This window comes from Poromitra crassiceps (assembly GCF_964638095.1).
Source record: "Poromitra crassiceps genome assembly, chromosome: 9".
In the NCBI taxonomy this organism is placed as follows: domain Eukaryota; kingdom Metazoa; phylum Chordata; class Actinopteri; order Beryciformes; family Melamphaidae; genus Poromitra; species Poromitra crassiceps.
In genome coordinates, this window is record NC_139630.1 from 28,972,407 (window position 1) to 28,999,906 (window position 27,500).

Consider the following 27,500-nt stretch of genomic DNA (forward strand, 5'->3'; position numbering starts at 1 on the left):
TCCTTAACAGAAGTGACACTGCCACTCGATTATCGCTTTTATTTATTGACGATCTATTTTATTTCTTCTTCTTTTTCTGTTGATCGTCTCTCTTACTGTCCAGATCAATGTCGTGCCCATCTGGTCACATGCCTGAGCTGCCCTGTTCTTGTTCTTGTTCTTCTTTGTCACTTGTTTGTTCAAATCCGAAAATCCAAATAAAAATATAATTGAAAAAAGAAAACTGCGGAGCATTTCCGTAACACACTAAATTTAGTCGTTGAGTCAAAGGGTTAAAATCCCTCTACTCCTCCAGTACAATTGCATAAAAATAGCCGTGGAGGCCTCTGTCAAGAGGAGCAGCCTCAACAGTTTGTCGAGGGTGTAAAACGTCTGCTGACCTCACTGCTCTAATGAAGACCCCTTCCTGTCAGGAAACAACCCTCACTTCCTGTGACCACTGTGTGTGTGTGTGTGTGTGTGTGTGTGTGTGTGTGTGTGTGTGTGTGTGTGTGTGTGTGTGTGTGTGTGTGTGTGTGTGTGTGCGCGCGCGTGTGTGTGTGTGTGTGTGTGTGTGTGTGCAGATTGTGTCTGGTAATGATTTGTCAGTCTGGCAGGTCGCTCTGTTTTCTTGGGGCTGGTGGAGAAAAAAAAACGGCTGCTTTCCTTACATCCTGTTAAAGGAACAATCAGTGTAATATTTGCCTGGCTCGTTGCCCAAAAGAACCAGAATATTTCAGCGGGGGTTCAGCTCCTAGGGCCGGGTATCAATACTCAATACCTTGAGCTATCGACCGAAATAACCCAGTATCAGGTCCTATCAAAATGTCTCCAGTCAAACGATACCTACCTGCATTCCATCCTGGTTTTGCTCGCAGCCAATCACCGCAAGCGTACTTCGATTTGATGGAACATCATTGGCCCACTACCGCATCAGCTACGTACCCATACGGTCCGTGGGGGTGAAGTGAAGCGTGTATATGATGGAGTTCGCAGTTCAGCCACCAAAACGTAAAAAAGTATGGCTACACTATTAGGCTACTACATAAAAAGATATTGAATAAAGTACTCAATTGGTATCGGGTAATGAGTGATTGTTTTGATATTTATTGGGGACTACGGATGTAAATTATCATTAGCTAACTCCGGCATATTTACATGTTTTCGTATATAGAGGCTTCTGTATTTCTGAACATGTCCATTAATGTGCATTGTCCCGTCACAATAAACCAATAAAGTAAAGTAAAGTAAAGTAAAGGGTACAGGTATCGGTACTGGTATCGTAATTTTTTTTCAAAGTGTTTTGACAGGTCGCTGATCACGGACCAACAGCAGGCGGCGCTGTGGGAACCCCCCCCAAAAAACTCTAAAACCAGAGTGAACACTACTGCAGCGTTTCTAAGGTGGAGGAGATTAGACTAATGACTATAGAAACACTTGAAAATTGAAAACACTATAGAACATATCTGTAGCATAGCTGGACAAACATTTATCAAAGTAGTTCCGGTGACTACAGTCACACAACAGAGTCAATATGACCGGCTGTGCTGCACGTTATCACGGCTGTGCTGCACGTTATCACGGCTGTGCTGCACGTTATCACGGCTGTGCTACACCTTTTCATGGAACATTTCGACATCATCATAATGTGATTGTTGTGACGGGGACACTGACCGCTTCCAGCAGGCTGGACAGAGTGGGAGTCCTCAGCATCAGAGCATCAAACACCTCCTCTGACTCCTTCCTCACATACAGCAGGACTGAGAGAGGGACAGACAGAGACAGAAAGACACATAGACAGACAGACAGAGACAGACACACAGACAGACAGACAGATAGACAAGACAGACACACAGACATACAGACAGAGGCAGACAGACAGACGGAGACAGACGGACACAGACACACAGACAGAGGGAGAGACAGGCAGAGAGAGAGAGAGACAGACAGATAGACAAAGAGAAGTAATAAACAATACACCTTAGTGCTTAGGCAGGTGCTGTTGACACACATATTTTTCAAATTCTCATCTCATCCTCAACATATCCTGTAAAGACAAACAGAGATAGGGAGAGAGAGAGAGCGAGAGATAAGGGAGGTAGACAGAGAGAGAGAGGGGGAGATAGACAGAGAGAGGGAGAGAGAGAGAGTGAGAGATAGGGAGCTAGACAGAGCGAGTGGGAGATTGAGAGAGACGTGTGTGTGTGTGTGTGTGTGTGTGTGTGTGTGTTTGTGTGTGCGTGTGCATGCTTGGCTACAAAGCACATGTCACCTTGCTTTCATATGTTCAGTCAGCTGTGTTTTACCACTGACACCCATCAGTTTGTGATATTATAAGATGCAGCAGGTTATCAACTATCTGTATCAAAAAATATCTGCTTTGCAGAAATGCTAATATTAGCCTTTCTTCTTTTCCACAGTACATTGTCAGTGTTTGCTTTGCTCACAGGATGCTGCGGCTTGTCTTGGTGTGGGGGACAAAAGGAGAAACATTTCTGGTTTTCTGGCTTTCAGTGAGGGAAACCTTCTCTACGGGACACTATGACAAACGTCTGATTTGAATAACTAAAAACTGTCCGTCCCCTGCACAGATCCATGTTCTTTTTTTTGAAGTGATTGGTTGTGATGTGATTGGTTGTGATGTCATTACCTCTCTGTGACTCCTCCCTCCTCAGCCTCTTAGCAGAGTCGCTCAGTCCAGAGTGGAACAGCAGCCTCTTCTGTCCCGAACTACAACAACATCATCATCAACAACAACAACTAGGGACATATGATTTCCGCAAAACGGGTGGAAAAAACAGACGAAATCATGGAATTTGGTTAAAAAAATAAATAATAATAATATGGAATATTGCAGAATGTTCCATAATTTGGCTGAAATTGATAAAAGTAGGTCTAATTATCAAAATCAAAAGTAGACCTAATTATTCTAATGATTCTAGAAATGATTCAGTTTTTGATTGGGGTGTTTTGAGAGGGCGGTCAGTCTTGCTTGGGACCCTTACGTCACCTATATATATATACACTGAATTTGGAAAAAAGTACAACGGAATTGGGGGAAACATTTAAAGGATTTCCTATGGCCCTAAACAACAACAACAACAACAACAACAACAACAACAACCTAATCAACAACAACAAAAACAGCAACCTTTACAAACAGCTCCAACAGTGAAAAGAATGCAAACAGCAAAGTGATGATATGATTGAGACAGGTAAAGAGTGAAGAGGAGTAACAGCAGCTCACCTCTCCTCCTCTGACGGGCCAGCCTGCAGGAGAGACACACACACGTCACTGCTGTGTTCATTTCTCTGTTATATCTCTACCTACAATACAGACAGTCTGTTATCTCTCTACCTACAATACAGACAGTCTGTTATCTCTCTACCTACAATACAGACAGTCTGTTATCTCTCTACCTACAATACAGTCTGTTATCTCTCTACCTACAATACAGACAGTCTGTTATCTCTCTACCTACAATACAGACAGTCTGTTATCTCTCTACCTACAATACAGACAGTCTGTTATCTCTCTACCTGCAATACAGACAGTCTGTTATCTCTCTACCTACAATACAGACAGTCTGTTATCTCTCTACCTACAATCCAGACAGTCTGTTATCTCTCTACCTACAATACAGACAGTCTGTTATCTCTCTACCTACAATACAGACAGTCTGTTATCTCTCTAAATGTAAATAATCATCAGCCGTGTGTGTCTGTGGGCAAAGCTTACTGTCTGTGGGCGGAGCTTATGTGTCTGTGGGCGGAGCTCACATGTATGTGGGTGGAGCTTATGTGTCTGTGTGCAGAGCTTACGTGTCTGTGGGCGGAGTTGAGGCCATCTGGGATGAACAGGACCGGCTGGGTGTTCAGGTCACTGAGCGGCGTGAAGACGGTGACGTCGACATACGTCAGCACCTCCTTTTCCTCTGGAACAACAACGAGCGTTTAAATTACAGGACAATAACGACTGAAATCCAAGAAAAATAGATATAACAACTAATTATAGATAGAAGAGAGGAACTCAAACGGCATCAATTTGTTCTTTGGTTTACTAGCTAAAGTTTGGGGTATTTCCATAGTCAATTTTGATTGATACAGTAATCAGCTCTTTAACTTCTTTTTGGGTCTTCAGTCGCTGCTGTGAAGGTTAGTTATTCTGCCGTAACTTTAAATGTTTTTGCTAATTAGCCTAGTCAGCCGAGTCTTTGCTAATATCAGTTTTTGATATTATTGAAATTGCACCAACATGATAGCGGGAGTTGAAAGCATAAATATAAGCTGGACTGCTGATATTTATTGATTTCATGTTACCTGTTACAAGGGATTTTCATTTTATATTTCTTCAGTCACTGAAGGTTAGTTAAAAACACCATCTTCACTAGAGATTGTGAATCTTCACTAGAGATCATCTGTCAGGTAATGTTAAATAAATGTTTGTTATTAATACCATTAGTTAGCCGAATTAGCATTAGTGCTATGAAATTGCACAGCTATGTTTTAGCAGCTAGCGGCAGTTAGAGCAATCAACACAGCAAAGTTCTATCTATCTATCTATGCATTTCTCTCTTAAGCTTCACACCGACCTATTAAAGTTTTTCGCTGGCATCAAGTTTACATACAAAGTCAATGCAAACGAGCGATTGAGCGTATATTCGCGTGGGAGAAAAATCGCTGGGCGTCCGAGCGACAGAGACAGAGCGACAGGGAGAAAATACGCTCGTCGCCCGAGATGAAATATCCCAACTCGAGCGAAAACACGCTGGCATCAGTCGCTCGCTGCTCAACGCTGATTGGCTGCCGTGTTGAGAGTGAGTCAAGGATCACACTGGCTTGGAACAAACCGCATTGACAGCTGATTGACAGGCTGAGAGCTGACATGAAGTGAAGTCTGTACTACCGGCATAGAGCTCGCATTAGGAGCATGCTGTTAGGCTTAGCTTGTAAACAACTACGGTGGCTCGTAGTGGACAAATATCATGACATTGCGTAACGTTATAGCCCCCAGATGTCTGTCAATTATTGTGCCTGCGATTTAAACAGAGCGACAGAGCGATTCCAAAGAGTTGAATCGAGCGACAGAGAGAAAAATAAATATCTCGGTGTGAACACAGCTTTAGGGGAAACAGACTGACGTATGGCGTTGTGGTCGAGTCCCTTGGTGCGGGTGCGTCGGTTGCGTTTGCGGTCCTCGTCTCGTATCTTCCTCTCGGCTCCCTTGTCACAGAACACCTTGACCTGGGTGACGGCGCGGTGGGCCAGCCGCTCGCCCCCCGTGCCGCACACGTACGTGTCCACCTGCAGCAGCAGCGGCTGGCCTCGCACGCCCTTCTGAGGGGAGAAGTCTGTGCTGAGGCAGTTCACTGCTACCAAGATCTGCAGAGAGACCAGAGCCTGTCAGTCACAAGTCTATCACAAGTCAGTCACAAGTAGAGTCACAAGTCGTCAAGTCAAGTTTATTTGTATAGCACATTTATACACAGAGGCAATTCAAAGTGGTTCACATAAAATGGTTGACAGGAAAATAAAATAATAAAAGAAGAGAATAAAATGGACATTTAAAAGCATCACAACAAAACTTAAAATAAAGAGTATAAAAAGTGCATTAAAGGAGAATTTCGTTTTTTTTTAACCTGGACCCATCTCCTGGCATTAATTATTATTTGGCCACTCACCAGGCGATCTCCGCGGCGTTTCTGGCCGTCCTAGCGTTGTTTTGACATCAATAGCGTCCAAGTCAGTTGTAAAATGGAGCTGACTTGGGGCCAAGTGTGAGCCTGTCTTTCCTGCATCTAAATAGCTATTTTTATTCCCGTTTTCGCCAAATATCGTCATAATCTGATCCCTCAAGAACCACCACACTGATATTTCGCCAAAGGCGTTATTTCGAATCCCACATACGTTACGCCAAACCCCACATAGGTTACGCTAAAACCACCACCGCAAAGCGTCCTCCTGTACTTGGCCAGTCGGCAGGAAAGTATCGCGGGACTTCACGAGACTTGGTGACCGAGATCACGTTTGAGGTAATTTGATCCCTGTGTGACTCCAGGAAACAGCCTTTGGCGAAATATCAGTGTGGTGGTTCTTGAGGGATCAGATTATGACGATATTTGGCGAAAACGGGAATAAAAATAGCTATTTAGATGCAGGAAAGACAGGCTCACACTTGGCCCCAAGTCAGCTCCATTTTACAACTGACTTGGACGCTATTGATGTCAAAACAACGCTAGGACGGCCAGAAACGCCGCGGAGATCGCCTGGTGAGTGGCCAAATAATAATTAATGCCAGGAGATGGGTCCAGGTTAAAAAAAAACGAAATTCTCCTTTAAGCAACAGGCGCAGCAGTTGCAAAAAGAGCTAAAAACGTATAGAGGAATCATTGGGTTTGCAAGTCAATCACAAGTCTGTCACAAGTCAATCACAAGTCAGTCACAAGGCTGTCACAAGTCTGTCACAAGTCTGTCCCAAGTCAGTCACAAGTCAAGTCCTAAGTCTAAATGTAGAACAGCAGTAGGCTAAGTCCAGTCCAGGGTTTTTCCTGGCTCAGATGGGCCCTTTTGGGGTGACTCACGACAGTAAGCGTGATGTTACTGTCGTACATAGCCTAGATTTTACTTTTTGGTTATTGTGTAGTCAGGGTTATCCTCAGAGATGGGAAGTAACTAAGTACAAATACTTAATTACTGTACTTAAGTAGGATTTTCAGGTATCTGTACTATTTATTTATCTGACAACCTTTTTTTTTACTTTTACTCCCTACATTTTAACACAAATATCTGTACTTTACATATATATGTGTGTGTGTGTGTGTGTGTGTGTGTGTGTGTGTGTGTGTGTGTGTGTGTGTATATATATATATACAGTATATATATGTATACGGTAGTTCTATGTCTTCTTTTTTGTTTATCCATATTCTTCTTCATGTGTTTCTTTGTCTCTTCTCTGCTGCAGCGACCTGGTTTCCCCTCTGGAGGTCAGCTGAGGTAATCTGACTTCTGACTTAATCTGTCAGGTCTCACCTCATCTCATATTATTATTATGTATCATATCACATGTATCTTGCATAATATCATACATCATATATATCAAATCAAATCATTTCAATTTCAGACCGACTCTTTGAGTTTTGCGGCGGCGGCCATGTTAGTCCCACCATCATGCGCTGCGGCTGTTGCTAGGTAACTTTGAGTGTTGGGCATGTTGCCATGACGATACTACAGAGAGCAGCGTTACCTCTCCTCACCTCCGCTGAGGGAGGTACCGCGCGGTGCCTTCATGTGCCACTGGGAAAATCAGATTTGGCGGTGGATTTACATAACATGATAGATATTCTGCGAAGCTGCCTTTTTTATGTTATTTATTTATTTGTTTTACAAATATATCATAAACAGAAGGTATTCAGTCAATGAAGATTGGGTTCATATCACAATTCCTCCCCATCACATGTAAAATAAATCAAGATATCTTTTTTGGAGTGCAAGTCTCTTTGTTTTGATTCTTAAATTGCCTTTTTGAAATAGGTTGATGAACGCAGCAGAGAAGCCTGACTATTTTCTCACTCAGCATGTGGACTTCCTCACTCATCTCCATGTTTGAAAGGCTGATCATGATCAAGGTTATGTTATTTTATGATTATGACCATTTATTTTGCATCATTTTTGAAAGTATACGAGGGATCAGCCGAGCAGCATTTTGGTAAACAAACCGCGTCACTGGGTGGAAACGGCAATGGGACCCTATGGAGCATGAGCTTGAGTGTCCGACTCTAGCCGGCTGACCCTGTTTACATTTTTAAAACTTCGACAGTTCACACAACTTTAACACGACATGCATAATATTACACACTCATACTAGTTAACTGCCGCGGGGTTCCACATTTCTGGGTGCTTGTTAGGGGTGGGGGGGGGAATCGATACACCATAGTATCGCGATATTGCCTGACGATATTGTATAGATATTTGGACGCCAAGTATCGATATTTAAAAAAAATAATATATATATATATATTTTTTTTTTGCAGGCCATGCCATGCCAGGCCACCGGGCATCTGCCCGAAGTGCCCGATGGTGCAGTAAAAACAATGCATGAAAAGGTAGGAAAGGGATTTAGGAGTGACAATATATCGCAATATCCCAATATTCAATATATCGCAATACTAGCATGTCGCAATATCGCAATACTATCGTATCGTGACTCAAGTATCGTTTTAGTATCGTATCGTGGGCATCTGGTGATTTCCACCTCTAGTGCTTGTGACGTCACGCTGATTCGTCCTATACCAGTAGCCTATTGGCTGTAGAGTGGAGGGAGATTTTGAAGATTTCTCTGGTTTTTGTGCTTCTGAAACAATTCAACATAATCAAAATTATATATATATATATATATATATATATATATATATGCACCGTATGTATGTATATGTATATATATAGTGTTGACGGTACTTGCAGTTAAGGGCTTGCCCAGGGGTGGAGCAGGATTCGATCCACCGACCTCCCGCTTCCAAAGCTCACGCGCTAACCAGTATGCTAAGAGAGCTAGCTCCCTTGGCGGAGCTGATTAACGTGTCTGGGGGGTGATTTTAACCAACCCACTCGCTACCACTTGGTACTCACAGTCATTCGGTTACATATATATCTGTTTGAAAGGTTTCTGGTCAGGTGCTTATTCGCAGCGGGGCCCAATCCAGGGCCAATCATATATATATATATATATATATATATATATATATATATATATATATATATATATATATATATATATATATATATATATATATATATATATATATTTTACATGTTTCTATTAGTTGTCTGATCTCTGCAGTGCTTTGTTGCATTACTCTGAGTCCAGTTCTCCTCTCAGGATTAATCTGAATTTCAGGAGGTCTGGTTTCTTCTTCTCAGTGTCTGGTTCCCCCTGCTGGCCGTTTCTCCTCACTGCACCCCTCTCTCCTCTCTCCTCTCTCTCTCTCTCTCTCTCAGGTCTCTCACCCTTGCTTCGCTCCGGCTGTCCCAGGTGAAGGAGACGGCGTTGTAGGCGGCCTCCTGGATGTTGGAGATGGTGGTGAAGCTCTCCTTGTAGTCGGCTGTGGAAGCAGAGGGTTTTCATCAGGTTTGGTGGACAGAGAGAGGAACAGCTGGTCATGTATCGGCGGTGATCCACATCTGAGATTTCCGTCTTTTGATAATGATCTTTTTTTTAACTGTAATATGAAACTGAAAGACAGAGGCTTGATTTTACCAGGATGTTTGCAGGGCGAATAAATCAATTTAATTTCATATTGAGGTGATCGAATGATGCGTTTGGATATAATAGCAAGTTGCAGGATTGGTCAGTACCTCTTGGTGTCACTTTTTAACACACTGGGTACGCATTTTTCCTTTTTTTTTCTCAAATTGCAGGTTAGTCCAATAGACTTCTATAGAACTCCCACAATGTGCAGGGTAGTCCAATAGACTTCTATAGAACTCCCACAATGTGCAGGTTAGTCCAATAGACTTATATAGAACTCCCACAATGTGCAGGGTAGTCCAATAGACTTCTATAGACCTCCCACAATGTGCAGGTTAGTCCAATAGACTTATATAGACCTCCCACAATGTCTGAAATCGATGCCACAGGACTGTGACAATGAAATGTGTGTGTGTGTGTGTGTGTGAGAGAGAGAGAGTGTGAGTGTGTGTACCCATGTCCATGCAGCGCTGCTTGGCTGTGTGCTGTCTGCTCTGCCAGAACCTCCAGAGCCTCAGCTGGTCGTCTGCCTGCTTCTCCTCCCCGAACACCAGCATGACCACGCTCTACACACACACACACACACACACACACACACACAATCATCATCATCATCATTATCACCAGAATTAATAGCAACAGCTTCATTTGCAGTCTGCATCACCTTTAGTGCTTTTCTAACCCGCTGGTTCTCAACATGAGGTCTGGGGACCACCAGGGGGTCCCCAACAAACTGAGCAATTGTTAAACTTAAAGTCGAGCTGAAATGAAACATAACTTTTTAACTATTTCAGATCACTCTCCCTGGTTCTACCGTGCACCATGTATGCAAAGAAAACATTCAAAAATCAAATTTCTTTGGTTTTCACATCAAAAATCAACCATGCTGAGTTCATTCATAACGATATCTACAGTGTGCTGACGTCAGGTAGTACTATCAAATTTCAACCCAATTTCAACCAATCATATGATGACACGGCAGCTGTCAATCAATCTTCGTGACTAGCAGAGAATTCCGAGCAGGCGACATGGCTGCCTAGTGCCTACATGGGCAGACTTTTCTAGCCCATAAATGTTAATATACTTGACCAATAAGTATCTAACATACTAAATCAAACAAACGGTAATGTCTTCATTTAATAGAATGCAAAGGACATCGTTAACTCGCTCGTAAATATCGTTATTTACCCACGGCTCGTCAGACGCTTCAAGGCGGGGAGCCAGCAGTCTCCCTCGGCTTGGAAATGGCTGTCCGCACTCCACAGGGCTGTATTTACATTACATTGTGTTTGTACTGTGGACTGTTATTGAAACGTGGCCCGTAGGTTTCAGATTTGTCCGGTAAGATCCATTATTTTGCGGTGCAGAGTGCGCACTGCTCAGAGGCAGTCAGTCAGTCAACTCCAGTACCTAATCCCAGACACGCCCACTTTCCAACGGTCAAATCAAACTCCTCCACGCGCTTTAAGCATTATTCCTTAACACAATGACAGAATATTGAAGAATGACTATTTTGGTCTCCTTTTCCTACTGTTATCTATCTAGATACTCTACTGATAAGGTCAATCTTTAAATAAAATATCTCAAGATTTGGGTCTGAGATACTAAATCTCATCAAATGCTGGGGAGGGGGGGGGGGGGGTTATAATGTGTACTAAATTAGGGGTCCTCCTTGATATGAAAAAGGATGAGAATCACTCTTCTAACCGAATCAATTACAGCTCAGGGTTAAACGACTTAAAATAACCAACGCAAACAAACGGTAACAACCTGATTGCCACACCAAGATCAATGAGGTTTCATCTAATAATGTGATGCAATCTTCATGTTATAGCAGAGAGCATGTTGTGTTGTGCTGAGGAAGGAGCGCTCGTACCCGGAGCAGGCGGTGCTGGGCGGGCGGGGCCTGCTCCCGCAGGCTGATGGGGTAAAACTGTCCCTTGTTCAGGTAACTGAGCGGAGCAGCCGGACTCCTACAGCGCAGAGAGCGAGGAGCCTGCAGCACGTACTGCAACTGACTGCTGAGAGAGAGAGAGAGCAAGAGAGAGAGAGGGAGAGAGAGAGAGGCAGAGAGAGAGAGAGGGAGAGGGAGAGAGAGGCAGAGAGAGAGAGAGGGAGAGAGAGAGAGGGAGAGAGAGGCAGAGAGAGAGAGAGAGGCAGAGGGAGAGAGAGAGGGAGAGACAGAGAGAGAGGCAGAGAGGGAGAGAGAGGGAGGGAGAGAGGCAGAGAAAGAGAGGGAGAGTGGAGAAGAGGGGAAGAGAGACAAATAGTAATATATATTATTACAATTATCTTGACAAATGAGTGAATCCATACAACATAGTTAGTTAGTTAGTTTTGCTATAACGAGGAATCAGCGTGACGTCATGACACTGCAAATCCCCCGGAAGTGCAGCAGTTAACTGCTGTGCCAAACAAACGTTCATATCTCAAAAACAATGCATCACATCGCTTATATTTTGACATTCTGAGTGAGAGCAGAATTAGCACAAGAGTTTATTATATAATATATGCATGTCGTGTTAAAGTTGTGTGAACTGTCGCAGTTTTTAAAATGTAAACAACATAGCCAGGGCTATAGAGTGAGAGACTCAAGACTGGCTCCATAGGGTCCCCATTGCCGTTTCCCCCCCGGAAACGCAGTTTGTTTACCAAAATGCTGCTGGACTGATCCCTCGTATTAGTCAATAATGCTAACGCTAATGCTAATGACTGATTACCTTTCAGGTGAGCAGAAGCTGTATTCCTCTGGACCGACGGAAGCCAAACGCTGGATCTCCTCTGACAGAGGGAAGACCTGCACGCACAAACCACATTCAGTCTGAAGGATGAGCCAGCTGTATTTACTGTAGTATTTTCTGTAGTATTTACTGTATTTTATGAGCATTTTCTGTAGTATTTTCTGTAGTATTTACTGTATTTTATGAGTATTTTTGGTAGTATGTACTGTCTTATAGCTGAGGTAAACAACACTCTCAGGGGACGTTCACACCAAAAGCGTTTTTTTTTCAGTCAGAACACTATGAAAATCATGTTGAGAGCGCTTCCATTGTGCACAAAACACAGCGCACGGAGCGTTTTTTTTGTGCTCCGTTTGTTTTCCCCTGTAGTCGTGTGCAGTACAGATCAGAACACAACGACCACAAGGACGGTAGCCAGCTGGTTTTGTCTGTTTGATGTTGTTCACTGTCAACATGAAAGCCAGATTATTGCCAAGTCTGGCAGCAGCGGAGGTTGAAAATCCCTCGGGAGGAGAAAATGTAGGAGGAGTGAAAAAGACGAGCAGGGCGCTTTTCCTCTAATGTTAAACTTTTTTCAGCTTTAAAACGGCCACAGCGCTCCTCCAAAAACAACAGACGCCACCAGCGCTTAAACGCCAGGTGCGTTCATTAAAAGAGGAGCACGTTTAGCGCGTCCTTACATAGAGAATTAATTGCAGAAAGACGCTGGCAGCTCCAAAAACGCTTTTGGTCTGAATGTCCCCTCAGGCAGTAACTTGGGAGCCTACCTGGTCTGGGTCCCTGTAGGACTCAGTGTAGGTGGAGTCTGGGGTGAGTAACCTGGGAGCCTACCTGGTCTGGGTCCCTGTAGGACTCAGTGTAGGTGGAGTCTGGCGTGAGGCGCTCGTGGGTCAGCGGCTGGCAGAACCCCAGGGCCTCTGGCCGGGAGCCGTGGGGGCCCGGGCCGGGGTAGGTGGGCGTGGTGGCGACGGATTCGGGGTAGGCTCCGCCCCTCTTGTCCTGGCAGGCGGGGCCGGGGGCGTGGCCGGCGTGGATGACGGAGTGCAGTGGGACGTTTCTCAGGGGCGTGACGGTCAGCAGGGAGTCCTGATACGGAAGCAGGAAGCTCCTGAGGACCAAACAAAATGGAGGTTTAGACTGGATTAAGGATGGGTCTGTGATTTTCAAATATTCTAATAGTCATTCAATTATTAAAAAAAAAATAGTTTATGTGACTATCGTCTTGTCTTAAAAATTATATTTCCATTGTTTTCACCAGCGCCTGTCTCCTTATAAGCATGGCATTGTGGGGGATTCTGGGAAGTGAAGTGTTGTGTAACGAGGACAGGATACTGTACACTACAGTATGTCTGCAGCTAGAAACATGGATTAGGAGGTTACAGCAATAAAACAACACTCGATAGAGAATAAAATTCTATACATCCGCTAAATGTGATTATTTATAACAGCTTATCTACCAAATGAATTGAAGCCATGAGTCCAGGAAGATTCAACATAAAAGTATATTTAATACCATACATTCTCTGCAATATGTATATTGACAGAGGGCATGAATCTCAATGTACACATGTCTGATCGATGTACAGAGTCAAATATTCAGCCAATGGCCGACAGTCAACATATGCTTTATAGGCAAAGGTAGGCAGAGAGAAACAGAGAGGAGGAAGGGGGGGTGAATTGTGTGTGTGCGTCGTGCAGGCTCCTGTCTGTATCAATTGTTATGGAACATGATGCACTGCCCAAGGTTTCAGCAAAGAGAAGTCCTCTGCTCTGGGTGAAATGTCAGTGTGAGTCTATGTGTCAAATGGCATGGCCTATAGCTTATTGATTGTGTCAGATGTCATGTTAACTTATATTTTTCTCCAACAACACTGTTACAGCATGAAGAAAAGCTGATATTCTGTCTACCCTGGCCCATCTGGACTATGGCCGAGCTTGCTAGTTAGCCTGGCTAGCAAATTTGCTTGAAATGCCCATCCCTAGAGTTTAGTTAATTGATTAGATTTGTTTAGATTAGGCCTAGATTAGACAAAAGATTATATGATATGACACGATATTTTTCAGAGTTTATATTCAATTAAATTATATTATATTTACATTTTGCTGGAGTCGGTGTCTCCTGACATCACGGTCTCTACTTTGATGTTTCCTCCAGTCTTCCTGTCCCGAGGAGCCTGGGCAGAAGCACACACACGCACACATGCACGCACACACACACACACACAGGCAGATGATAGAGAAGTGACATGTAAAAAAGATGAAATTTTAATAAGAAGACAGGAGCATTTTCAGGTAAAAAAGGAACATCCTATATCCTATAATATTCCTATAATATGAATGTGAAGTCTGTGTGTGTGTGTGTGTGTGTGTGTGTGTGTGTGTGTTTGTGTGTGTGTGTGTGTGAGCGAGAGAGCAGAAATTGTGTTCGGCCACAGCTATGGCATTTTACCTGCGATTGGGCTGAACGGAGCGGGATTTTTGAATTAAGTAATTAAGGTAATTTGGGCTGACTAAATGGGCAAAAGTGGCTAATTAGTAACCAAAATGACTCAACACAGGTTCAGCACCAGGGAGAGCTCCATTCATTAGCTTCTGATGGAAGACACGTGTGAGTGGAGGAGCACAGCTGAGCGGAGTTGGAATGAGCCAGGGAAGTGGACTATGAAAACCCTCTGGGGAAAGAGAGGAGAGGCTGCGTGCCAACTCTGTGATCGAGGCCCGACTAAATAGCCAGTCACACAGGGACGGGTATTCCGCTAGTAAAGGGAAAGTCATTGGGACAGCAGGTGCGTTACCTTGTAGTAATAGTATTAGTAATAGTAAGAGTAGTAATACCTTGTAGTAGTCGTAGAGGAGGCCCAGGGCAGAGGTGCTCTCCTGGTCTGCGTTCAGGCTCATCATGGCCTTGGAGGCGGCGGCCAGCGGGCTCTCCAGGAACACGCTCCACACCGCGTCCTCGTCCGTGCACACGGCCGGCTGCAGCGCATCGTACGATTGGTCGGAGTGGAGCACGACCATGGAGCCCCTCTTCCTGTACGCAGAAACACGACCGATCCTTAAAATGATGTTGCCGGGTTACATTCATTATGTCAGGCATAAGCATGAGCTAACTAAGCGCCTGCTTATGGGCCCCAAGTGTGCTTGAAAGATGTCAATGGTAATCATAGAAATAGGCAATATTGTGTTGCACGGGCTGGCTAGCTAGCTAACACTTCTGCTTTCATCAACTCCTGCTGCCTCTGTCAGAGCTGCTGTCACAATGTAATAGTGTCTATGTCATTTTACATGCATGTAAAATTATATTTTACATGCATGTAAAATGACTACCAGAGAAATGAAAGATGAAACCTGATGAGAGAAACAGACGGATAAATATGTTTGCATTACAGTTGGTGGGTGCCCATGCAGGTGATAGATTTACAGTAGGAGTGTGAATGATCAAATTTGCTAATAAGTCTGCTTAGGGCCCCATAAAAACACTTACAAATAAATGGCTGAATGGATAAGAAGATATTTGCAAAGATAAAAGGAATTTTTTGTGTTAAAAACAGAAAGTGAAACAGGTGTGTCTGTTCACCCTGGTTCATGATTCCTGCTCTACCAGCAGGACCAGTCTCTCCACACACACACACGTGCACGTGCACGCGCACACACACACACACGCGCACACACACACACACACACAAATTCCTACATTTTGGACAAGTTATGGATGGAGAAATAACTAAGGATAGAAACTCTAACTTAATTGTATTTAATTTAATTGTGGTGGGCTACCTTTATATCACTGTCTCTGTGTAAACCACTTTGTAAACACTGTTTTGAGAAAGGTGGCAAGCTAAATAAGTTGTAAGTCAGATAGGCTACTTTACAAAGTTGATTTGAAACAAAATCACACTCATAGAAAAGCTATTTTCTTTCTTAAATACAAAAGTTTCATGGTCATTTCAACTAAATAACTAACAGGAGGCATGTGTACATTTAGCCTACATCGAGATTTATTCGACTATTCTGGGGTAGGGTGTGTAGCCTAATTAATAGTCGACATATTAATTCAAACCAGTTGGACTACAGTATATCTAGAGGTAATTATCCAACATAACATTTCACCAATTGAAGGATTAGGCTACTTGTCAGTCACAGCAGGTGAGGTGACTCCAAACGAAGTATTGGACACATTCCAAAGTCTATATATTACACAAGACAAGAGAAACGCCATCATTAGTGGAGCAGGTGTGTCCAGGAAATTCTGATCATTTTATATTTCATTGCTTCTCTGATGTACATTCATACAGGCGATATTTAAATTTCAATTAACCTACTTCTGTTCATTGACTTCGTACAAAAGCAATAAACATAGCCTGCATTCTATCACAGATCCGTCGTCTTTCTGAATAGCTAGTCTTTCCTGTTTCGACTTTCATTCTGTCAAACACTGCAATCATTTTGTCTATTTATTTCAAGCTCTTTTAAAGCACTAATTTTCCAAGTAGGCTATTCCATTTTGAAGTTTAATTCAAGCACTTGAATGCACATAGGCTATTATTATTATGGATACCGAGTTAAAGTGTCAAGAGCCCTACTCCTAAAACATTATGTGAAGCATATTTGCCGATATATAAGCACGTCGGAAAGTGTAAAGCAGATTTTCTTCAGCAGACTTCAGTTCGGCATGGTCTGGTATGGCGTGTCAGCCGCGCGTAAAAGACGCGCTGTAGCCTACACAACAGGTTTGTGTCGGTCTGTCAAAATCTGCGGCAGAACTGGACCGTGTGGACTTTTGACTTACCTGGCAGACTCCTCAGTCATGTCTCTCTCTCTGTCGGACTGGACTTTCGAGTCGGAACGGTAAATCTGATCAGTCCACTCGGCTGGTGAAGTCCTGTCAGCTCCGTGTCAGTCAGAACGAGTTTAGTCTGATTTTCTGGCTCCAGGTCTGCGCCCTACCCCGCTGCTTTAGCGCCGAGGGGGGCGGGGCCACACGGGATTTATTTACATAAGAGAAATCCAAAACGCCTCTGTATGTCTGGGTGATCAATCAGTAGGAGAAGCATTCAGTATGCCATCTATAAAATCTGGACTAGAGGATCCAGTGTGTTGAAGTATTATCATTTCAAAAGAACAAGAACTGGTCAGCCGTTTGAGCTGAAAGTAAACGGCTAAAGGATTTGGTGCTAGTAATCATTTTGAGTAAGAGTAGATGTCATTTGGAGAAAAAAAAAACAATTTACTTTTGTTTGTTTTTAAAGAAAAAGGTAAAAAAAAAAATCTGATTCCAGCTTCTTTAATATTTTCTGATTTATTTACTCCTCTATGACAGTAGGCTACACTGAATATCTTTGGTTTGTGAAAAAAACAAGATACTGTTTTTGTGGACCTCATCTTGGGCTTTGGGAAACACACTGATCAACATTTTCCCACCATTTTCTGACATTTTATAGACCAATAAATAATCAACACATTAATTGACAATGGAAATAATATTTGCATCATCCAGAGAGAAAAAGTCTGATGTGTTCCTCTGCAGCTACTCAGCGCTCACTGCTTGAAAAGTGGAAAACTTACACTTCAATTTAAGGAAGTTTACCCAAAAATGATACAAAAATATAAGAAACTATCTGATGCAGATACAGAGAAAGGCACAGCATGGTGATGATGCTGGTGCAAATACAGAGCGAGACGAGGCACATTTTACTGCCGTGGTTCTCATCCGGAGCATCGTCCAATCGGAGAAAAGCGCTGGTTTCAGGCTTCGCCGCTGCCTGCTGGGATCGAAACCCGTGTTTGGCCTGGTGGGTTTCATTCTCAAGGACTGTACTGGAGTACTACAGCGCTAGTGTCAACCACTGGGTTTCCTCCTAGAGAGGTTTTGCTCCTGGGGCGTTTCCTCTCGGATGGTCTTCCTCCCAGGGGTTCTTTTCCTTTTGGGGTACTCCACTCGGGGGTTGTCCTCTCGGGGGTTGTCCTCTCTGGGGTTCTCCTCCTCTTGGGGAATTTCCTCTCTGGGTGTTGTGGTATGGGCCGCAGCAGCCGACGCTCCAGGCACAGCACCTCCTCAAACAGGTGGGCGGGCCTGACGTCCAGCAGAAAGGCAAGCAGCTCAAGCAGCCAGGTGTAGCTCCGGGGCAGAGTGGGCTCCACCTCCTCGTAGTGACTGCTGCAGGTCCTGAAGAAAGAGAAGATGAAAGGGATTTCATCAAGAAAGCTATATTCGGAACCGCCTACTTACATAATACAGATGAACGCAGTATGCAGCAGTATACTACAAACAGTACTCCTAAAACCAGGAAGAACCCTGCACCTAACCTGGTTTTGCAGGGCTTCAGCAGTGGGTGCCAGTACTCTGGGTTGGAGGGAACCAGGACTTTGTCCTCCAGCGTCAGGATGCCGTCCAGCGTCTGCTCGTGCAGACTGGGCCCATCCGCTCCCCCGGGCCCCCAGCTGAACCTGGAGCTGCAGGGGGCGGCGCTCTGATGACCGGACAGCTTCTCAAAACAGATCTGGATCTGCTCTGCTACTCCTGAGCACAAACAACACACCAACAAGACCTTATCTGGTCGTTTTCTTTTTCACCCTGGGACCTGGACCAGGAAAGTTCTGTCTCACCAGGCGCTGATCCAGTCCCACTAAAGAGGACCTGGACCAGGAAAGTTCTGTCTCACCAGGCGATGATCCAGTCCCACTAAAGAGAAGCTAAACCCCACAGATCAGCCAATTGGCAGATGGACATTTCAGTAACATGCATTTATCATCAGATGTCAGGACGCACAGCGATTTGAGGTTGGGGTTTTCGTTACTCTTTTGAACGGCTCTGGTTCCAGGAAGTGAATTTCCCATTCTCACTCCCATTTCCCTTCCCTGGAAACCCGGAGCCGTTCAAAAGTGGGCGGTCACTGTTGCGCTCTATATTGTCGTCACATATTAAATCACATAATTAGTCTGAATTTGAGCAACAAAATAGTTTGATGGAACTTTGTGCCTCTTCCAGTTTGCACGGTGCAGTGGGAGACTCACGTCTCTTCTTCAGGATGGCGGACTTGCTTAACCTGGACGGGTACAGAGGCTTCTGAGGCTTCCACTGTCTCCTGAGGAGAGATAAGCAGAGGAGAGATGAGCAGAGGAGAGATGAGCAGACTCAGTGACTTCAGTGACTCTGTGGTGACGTCACGCCTCTCTCCTGAAGCTCTGGCTTTGTTTCTTTTTGGAAGCTTTTCGCTAACCTTGCGAGCAAGCTGGATTCTCTCGCGAGATCAACGGCATCTGGCAACGTCAGGTTAGCGTTTCGCTGCTGTGGGACAAAAACACTCTTCTGAAAAAGTTATTTGAAGAACCTAATCTCGCGATAGTCGACATTATCACCTAATTTAGTAGGCTAAGTCAATCATTTTTCGCCTGTATTTTTTCATCATAATATCATAGTTTAGTATTGTTCAGTCAGCAAGGTTTGGTTTCGGGATATTTCCCCACATGTCAACTGCTCACCCCCCCCCCCCCCAATCTCCAGTACATGCTATGGACATGCTAATTTGGCTGGCCACATCTTTTGGTTTGCATAATGGCCCTCTTCTGCTGCTGCTTCAGTGTAGCAAGGCAGACTGTGCAAAACTACGCAAAAGGGAAAAAAATGAGGGTGGAGATATTGTGAAAAATAATTGCATATGGTGGCAAATATAGCCATATTCAATATGATTGAATACCGGCCCAAGCCTAAATGAAACAGGACGCTAAGTTTTGTGTGTGTGTGTGTGTGTGTGTGTGTGTGTGTGTGTGTGTGTGTGTGTGTGTGTGTGTGTGTGTGTGGTTTCTCTCACCTGGCCGTGTCCTCGTCTCGTCTCCGTCGGGCTCGGCTCAGCGCCGCCTCCAGCAGCCGGAACCACCGCCGCAAACTGAACACCCGGCTCCCTGTCGCCACGGCAACACACCAAACAGTCAGTTATCCACCCGGGGCAACTCACACTGCCTGTGATGTCACGTCAAGATGGAGCTTCCGTCCAAGTCAACAGACACTTCTCTCCAATAACCTCAGTGTCAGTCACAAACACACTAAATACTGACGATGGCTTCAACAGAACCAAAACACCGTAACTGAAAAAATACAATTTCAATGAATCTCCAACGGGGAAAAGTTGCACATCTCAGTGCTGAAGATCTTTTAGAGCGGTGGTTCACAATGTGGGGTCTGAGGGATTCCAGGGGGGCTTCCAGCAAATTGATAAATGGTTAAACTTCCAACATGATTTCATTCACAAGAAGTGAACACAATTAAGAGGATGTAGAAGAATGACTGTTGTGATCCTAGTTTCTCTGGTATCTCACTACCTACAATACAGACAGTCTGTTATCTCTCTGCCTACAATACAGTCTGTTATCTCTCTACCTACAATACAGTCTGTTATCTCTCTACCTACAATACAGTCTGTTATCTCTCTACCTACAATACAGACAGTCTGTTATCTCTCTACTACAATACAGACAGTCTGTTATCTCTCTACCTACAATACAGACAGTCTGTTATCTCTCTACCTACAATACAGTCTGTTATCTCTCTACCTACAATACAGTCTGTTATCTCTCTACCTACAATACAGTCTGTTATCTCTCTACCTACAATACAGACAGTCTGTTATCTCTCTACCTACAATACAGACAGTCTGTTATCTCTCTACTACAATACAGTCTGTTATCTCTCTACCTACAATACAGACAGTCTGTTATCTCTCTACCTACAATACAGACAGTCTGTTATCTCTCTACTACAATACAGACAGTCTGTTATCTCTCTACCTACAATACAGACAGTCTGTTATCTCTCTACCTACAATACAGACAGTCTGTTATCTCTCTACCTACAATACAGTCTGTTATCTCTCTACCTACAATACAGACAGTCTGTTATCTCTCTACCTACAATACAGACAGTCTGTTATCTCTCTACTACAATACAGACAGTCTGTTATCTCTCTACCTACAATACAGACAGTCATGGAGGTCTGGACTAAATCATATTTGACAATAAAAAATATTCTCAGATTTGGGTTCAAGGGACAACATCTCATCAAATGGAGGTCTGTGGCTCTAATGTGGACTAGATTAGGGTTCTTGATATGAAAAATGTTGAGGATCACTGACTTAGAGCATTTTAGAGTGAAGTGGAGGCGCAGCTGAATCCTCACAGAGGCACTGGAAAACCAAACGATAACATACCAAGAGTCTGGCAGACGTTTAGAGGTTCACTGCATATGAAAAGGTTCAACTCAAATAAATCTAATCTGCATGTGAATGCAATCATATCTTCTTTCAAAATAAATTGTTTTACTGGCAAGTAATGATAATTACACACACATCCTGTTTCCAGGTGTTGGGTTGCAAGCTGGAGCTGCTGCGTTTTCCCACGACTGACTACTTGTACATGACTTTAGTTTACTGTTATTTGCAGTGAAACAATGATTCTACAAGACAGCAAACCATGCGGGTGTGATCCAAATCTCTCCTAGAGGCTTATGAGGTAAAAGTACTAATACTAGTACTAATAGTACTAAGTTTGGTGTTGTTCAACCAACCAAAATTCTCTCACGTCACTCCCCTCTTCCAGGACCTTCACTGGCTTCCCATCTCGGCTCGCATCAAATTCAAGACACTGGTACTGGCCTACACGGCAGTCCACATGTCAGCCCCTTCCTATCTGCAATCTATGGTCAAGTTCTAAACTTCTCATCGCTCCCTCCACTCCTCCACCCGTCCAGATCGCCTCGCTCCTCCACCGCTACGTGGGCTCAAAAGTCGCCCGTCCCGATCGCGACTCTTCTCGTCCCTGGCCCCTCAATGGTGGAATGAGCTCCCCTTTTTCGGTTAGAACGGCCGAATCACTGCCAATCTTTCGGCGGAGACTAAAAACTCACCTTTTCAGGCTACACCTGGGCCCTTCTTGAACTAACATCTTTTAATTATAAAAGAAAACAAAACAAAAACAAAACTCAAGCCTACTAATGCTACATGTTACTTATTCCTTATCAAACTACTTCCTACATGGTGCTAGTCTATCAAAATATCTTAGCTGTCATTGATTGTGTTGCATAGTGGTTTTCTGTACTGTTGACAAATTGTGATATTGTAAGTCGCTTTCGACAAAAGCGTCTGCTGAATGACGTAATGTGATGTACTAATACAGTCATTTGAATCACTAAAATAAACTAATACATTGTAATTCTAGTGATCATTCGAATGCTTTAACTATTCCATCTATTTTTTCCTTGGATATTACTTCCAGTCATCACTGCGTCAGTAATGTCCCGTAACTCAAAGCGTTACCGACAATTCAAATTCAACTAAAATGACGCAATGAGCTCCTCCCCACGGGAGGCTTTATGATCGACTCTATTTTACGGTTCAGTGCGACGTCATTTAGCATTTCATTTAGCGACTGACAGAGAGCAGGAATGCGGAGCGACAGACCGGACAGGTTCTCAGGGTGAAAACACATTCCGCTCAGCGGGGCGTCACAGACATCACACAGACACCCAGAGGAGAACTGCACTCATTTCATGCCTCAAAAAGTGAAGTGAAGTTATCCTTTATTTATTCCCTTGGGGAAATTCATCCTCTGCATTTGACCCATCCTCTACTAGGAACCTTCTTAGAACTAGGAGCAGTGGGCAGCCGCAGTGCAGCGCCCGGGGACCAACTCCAGTTCTTTTTGCCAGTACCTTGGCCAGGGGCACTGACAGGAGTATTAACCGTAACATACATGTCTTTGATGGTGGGAGGAAACCGGAGCACCCGGAGAAAACCCACACAAACACGGGGAGAACATGCAAACTCCACACAGAAAGGACCTGGGACAGACCGGGGGTTCGAACCCGGGACCTTCTTGCTGTGAGGCAGCAGTGCTAACCACTGAGCCACTGTGCCAATGGAAAAATATTAAATTAACGTCACATCAAAATGACACCATTTTCTGGTCAGTACCTGCATCTTCCTTGTCCTGGTCTCCTGCATCATTGGACAAATCCCTGGAAAAAATACAAACCGCACAAATACTGACACCAATAGTTTGCTCATAAAACCAACATCCACTAACTTGACAAGTAGGTTTCCAAGTCAAGCCCATGTCATTAATGTCAAGTCTCAAGTCAAGACTTTAGAAACATTTTCAAGTCATAAAAGTACAAGTCAGAGTCACGTCCCTAGTCACCAGACCCCAAGTCAAACATCAAGTCTTCTATTCATACATCAAGTCAAACAACAGAGAGATTCAAACTGTGACTTGGGTCCATGTCATGTGACTGACTTGGGTCCATGTCATGTGACTGACTTGGGTCCATGTCATGTGACTGGAGTCTCCAGGTCGGTGAACAGGTGAACAGCAGCTACATCAACAGAGAGGTAAGTAAAGCTATTTGTGGTTATGGGCGGTTACCACTCGGTGTGGTCGTCCAGGCCGAACAGCAGCTTCATGGTGATCAGGATGAGAGCGGCCGCCTGGAGGTCGTAGCGGGGGAGGGGCCTGTGGGACGGGGGGTCGAACGTCTGGAGCGCCCCGTCCGCCAGGCCGGCACGCTCCGTCACCCAGCACACCCACAGGTGCAGGTCGTCTGCACAGGGAGACGGGGAGGAGAACCATGAGGAACCATGAGGAGGAAAACCTCCAGGGTATGAGACACATGAAGAAGAATTAATAAATAAGACTGTCGAGTTCATTTTAATCAAAATCTGGGATAAAGGGATATGACGTGGGGTTGTATGAGGTACTTATGGATAGTCAGTGTGTTACCTACAGTAGATGGTTGTATGAGGTACTTATGGATAGTCAGTGTTACCTACAGTAGATGGTTGTATGAGGTACTTATGGATAGTCAGTGTGTTACCTACAGTAGATGGTTGTATGAGGTACTTATGGATAGTCAGTGTGTTATCTACAGTAGATGGTTGTATGAGGTACTTATGGATAGTCAGTGTGTTACCTACAGTAGATGGTTGTATGAGGTACTTATGGATAGTCAGTGTGGTTGTATGAGGTACACTGACTATCCATAAGTACCTCGGCTCATACAACCATCTACTGTACTGTACTGACTATCCATAAGTAATGTAAATCATACAACCCCACGTCAAATAATCCAAACTATGCCGTTAACCTCCAAGATGATGAAAAACAATTCAACGGTCTTGTTATTAATTCTTCTTCATGTCTCTCAGTATCAGTAGTAGTATCAGTAGTATTTAGTACCAGGGAGGTTGAGCTCAGTCAGGTACTGCAGACTCAGCAGTTCCGGGTGCAGCAGATGCTGTCTGCTGATTGGAGGAAAGGCAGGAAGCTGCATGCAGTGAGCCAGACTCTGAGCCTCCTGATGCACCGAGCTGTGGGAGGGGACTGACTGTGCACGCACACGCACGCGCACGCACACACACACACACACACACACACACACACACACACACACACACACACACACACACACACACACACACACACACACACACAAGATCACTACTGAAGTCTTCATGTACAGCCACACATTTCACTTTCTGATCAAAAAAGCTTGAATGTAGTTGATTATTTATCATTTGTATTTATTTTATTTTATACATACCTACTTATTTTATATACATTCCATTCCCAGCTTATTGGGAACATGTCTTGTGTAGAGTGTGTATTTCTGTAGTGTGTGTGTGTGTGTATTGCTGCGGTGTGCAGAGTGTGTATTTCTGTAGTGTGTAGTGTGTGTGTGTATTGCTGCGGTGTGCAGTGTGTATTTCTGTAGTGTGTAGTGTGTGTGTATTGCTGCGGTGTGCAGAGTGTGTATTTCTGTAGTGTGTAGTGTGTGTGTGTATTGCTGCGGTGTGCAGTGTGTATTTCTGTAGTGTGTAGTGTGTGTGTGTATTGCTGCGGTGTGCAGAGTGTGTATCTGTGCAGTGTCAGTGCGGTCAGACTGACCTCCACTCTGAACAGCACAGCATCTCGGCCGTAGATCTTCATCTCTTCAGGGAAGCTCTCGTAGGCGTTCACATAGGGCACCACACAGTCCTGCACCAGCCTGCAGGACAGCACACGGGACAGGGTCACACTGCAACACCTCTACACCACTCAGGGGTCACACCAGGGGCGGTTTTAGCATCAGAGCTTTGGGTGGGCTCAGCCCACCCAAAGGTCATGGACCACTGAACCCCTAGGGGGTCCGGGGGCATGCCCCCCCGGAAGAAAATTTTGTACAGTTTCAAGTAAAAATGGATCAAACTGGCACACTTTGAGATCAAAATGAAGAGACTAGATCTATGAAGAACTACACACATCAATATCTTCTTTACCGTTCTGTGGTTTTACAGCAATGAAAAAATAATTGTTTCCCTATATATACTATATATATATTCTCTATTATATATATATAAAAAAATTGTCTCAGCCCGCCCTAAGAACATAGAGGGGGGGGGGGGGGGCGACACGCACACAGCGCATTGAGTGTAGTCAGAAACTGCTACTAATGACCACCATGGATTTGGGAAAAGAAAAAGAAAGAAAAAAAAAAAAATTGCCTCTATTTTTTTGGGTGGACTGAGACTATTTTTGGGTGGGCTAAAGCGGCCCACCCAAAAAAGGCCTAGAACCGCCCCTGGGTCACACAGCCTTTTTTAAAACATCACATTCCAGGACTTTCCAGGCCCAATTGACTCACATTCAAGGAGCCAACACGGCCTAGTTTGAGACAGGGATCAAGGTTAGGGGGACAATGAGACTTTTTGTCCTCCCACTTTCAGCTCGAACCTTGTGAGACAACCTGGATTCACACGAGATCATGAGATCATGAGATCACGATCACGCGGAAAATCCATCTTGCCACGCTCCAATCTATTGGTTTGAATCCAAACCACCAGTGGTTCCCACCAATCAGTGTGCAGAGGCAGCTGTGGGCGGGGCTTTAGGTGCGACGCACACGAGAGAGAGAGAGCCCGTGATAGATGCTCTCTCTCGTAACTCTCTCTCGTAACGGGACAAGCCCGTCTTTTATTGTCACACGAACACCACAACACATGCATGCGGCCACAACACACTCCGGTGGCCGGTGAAAAGTGTCCTCTGCATTTAACCCATCCAGGCATGTCCTTTCCTCCGAGGGGCAGGCCAGGAGCAGTGGTCGCTTTCTCGTACAGCGCCCGGGGACCAACTTCGGATGTTGTCGTCACTGGTCGGATGACGATGACGATCTGATCTTCTGCATGTTTTTAGTGGGGGGGTTATATACGGAGGAACCCCCTGGGGGAGCACGGGGAGAACATGCAAACTCCGCACAGAGAGAAAGGCCCTTATGACGAGATACCCCACCTGGGCAGTAGGCACTGAAGATATGGGGGGGAACACAACCAAAGCGCCCACAGTGTCCCAGGCGAGAATCGAACTCAGGACCTTCTGACTGTGAGGCGACAGCTCTACCACTGAGCCACTCCAATCACCTGCCAGTGCCAGGTAGCTTTTTGAAAGTGCCACTGCCTGCCCTTTAAAATGGTTTCCCCCGAGTGATTCTTTCCCAAATGGCTATGTGAAAACAAACCATCTGGCAGCATCATGTTAGCAGGTGTTATGCTAGCTAAACAAAATAGCACCCTCTTGGCCATATCCTATGTTTTATAGCAAGTGAGCTACGGGCTCGCCTAGATATTGAGCGCCCGAGATGCCTAGTATTTAATATGTTTTCTATTTGTGTTTTTGTATTTCTAGTTATTTATAATTATTAAATTTCCAGTGAAGTTTACCGTTTCATTGCATTGACGTCATTTTGGACAATAAAGTTTATTGATACGCTGTAAAATATCGTGCCTATTTCAAGTCAAGTCATGTCAAGTCATATCTTTTGTCAAGTGTTTGATATTTGAGGGATCATTGCAAATTGTGTGTATATATAATATAAGAATATCGGCCAATATATCGATATCGGAATTTTTTTACTCCCTAATATCGGTATCGGCATCGGCCGAAAAAAATCCTGTATCGGTCAGGCTCTAATATGTACCCTTAGGTGCCCATGAACTCTAACCAGTTATATTTGATTCCCTGTCATTTTAATCTAGTAATTTGTGGACTCAAAGAATTCAAGTGTGTGTGTGTGTGTGTGTGTGTGTGTGTGTGTGTGTGTGTGTGTGTGTGTACCTGAGCAGGCTAGCCAGGCTGAGCCCCTCGCGGCTCCAGAGCAGGGCGAGGTGGAGCAGAGCCAGCGTCTTCTTCATGCTCATCAGGCCGCGGCTGCGTCTCTGCCGGGCTGACAGGTAGGTGGCGGCGTCCACCGAGCCCGACGACCAGCCATCACTACAGTCTGCCGGGGGCGGGGCCAGAGGGGGGCGGGGTTAATGCATTTCACCACCAGTGAGCAACCCAGCTCAGATCAGACCACGCCCACTTCCATATGACGAGAGCCTCGGATTTAAAAGGATGCCGGCTCGTTTGGAAAACTTCTCTTATTATAAAAACGGTTCACCGAAAATGTGTTTGTGAAAACATTGAAGGCGAGAAATCAGCCGTGCAGTTGCTGAATCTGTCTCCATTCATT

General features: G+C 44.5%; 2 protein-coding genes across 4 annotated transcripts in view; both read right to left on the reverse strand.

Moving 5' to 3' along the window:
* Positions 1-16,879, reverse strand: part of LOC310782447 (grainyhead-like protein 1 homolog) — a 22,862-nt gene extending 5,983 nt beyond the window's left edge. For 2 of the 3 annotated variants that reach the window (XM_083643115.1, XM_083643117.1), the window contains exons 1-13: positions 16,754-16,879; positions 14,800-14,995; positions 14,062-14,138; positions 12,796-13,072; positions 11,944-12,020; positions 11,100-11,244; positions 9,678-9,789; positions 8,983-9,077; positions 5,121-5,361; positions 3,802-3,914; positions 3,227-3,249; positions 2,630-2,709; positions 1,654-1,739 (exon numbers count right to left, since the gene is read on the reverse strand). In XM_083643115.1, coding sequence (XP_083499241.1) covers positions 1,654-1,739; positions 2,630-2,709; positions 3,227-3,249; positions 3,802-3,914; positions 5,121-5,361; positions 8,983-9,077; positions 9,678-9,789; positions 11,100-11,244; positions 11,944-12,020; positions 12,796-13,072; positions 14,062-14,138; positions 14,800-14,995; positions 16,754-16,773 — 1,542 coding nt within the window. In that variant the 5' untranslated portion in view covers positions 16,774-16,879. The remainder of the gene's footprint in view (positions 1-1,653; positions 1,740-2,629; positions 2,710-3,226; positions 3,250-3,801; positions 3,915-5,120; positions 5,362-8,982; positions 9,078-9,677; positions 9,790-11,099; positions 11,245-11,943; positions 12,021-12,795; positions 13,073-14,061; positions 14,139-14,799; positions 14,996-16,753) is intronic. The other variant, XM_083643116.1, reaches the window with a different exon arrangement.
* A 467-nt stretch (positions 16,880-17,346) lies between these two features.
* The window catches only part of taf1b (TATA box binding protein (Tbp)-associated factor, RNA polymerase I, B), a 17,552-nt gene continuing 7,398 nt past the window's right edge, over positions 17,347-27,500 (reverse strand). The window contains exons 7-15 of the mRNA XM_083643132.1: positions 27,104-27,266; positions 24,899-24,998; positions 24,191-24,338; positions 23,381-23,555; positions 22,930-22,973; positions 19,776-19,866; positions 18,979-19,049; positions 18,271-18,484; positions 17,347-18,130 (exon numbers count right to left, since the gene is read on the reverse strand). Of these exons, the coding sequence (XP_083499258.1) occupies positions 17,770-18,130; positions 18,271-18,484; positions 18,979-19,049; positions 19,776-19,866; positions 22,930-22,973; positions 23,381-23,555; positions 24,191-24,338; positions 24,899-24,998; positions 27,104-27,266 (1,367 nt within the window). The 3' untranslated portion in view covers positions 17,347-17,769. The remainder of the gene's footprint in view (positions 18,131-18,270; positions 18,485-18,978; positions 19,050-19,775; positions 19,867-22,929; positions 22,974-23,380; positions 23,556-24,190; positions 24,339-24,898; positions 24,999-27,103; positions 27,267-27,500) is intronic.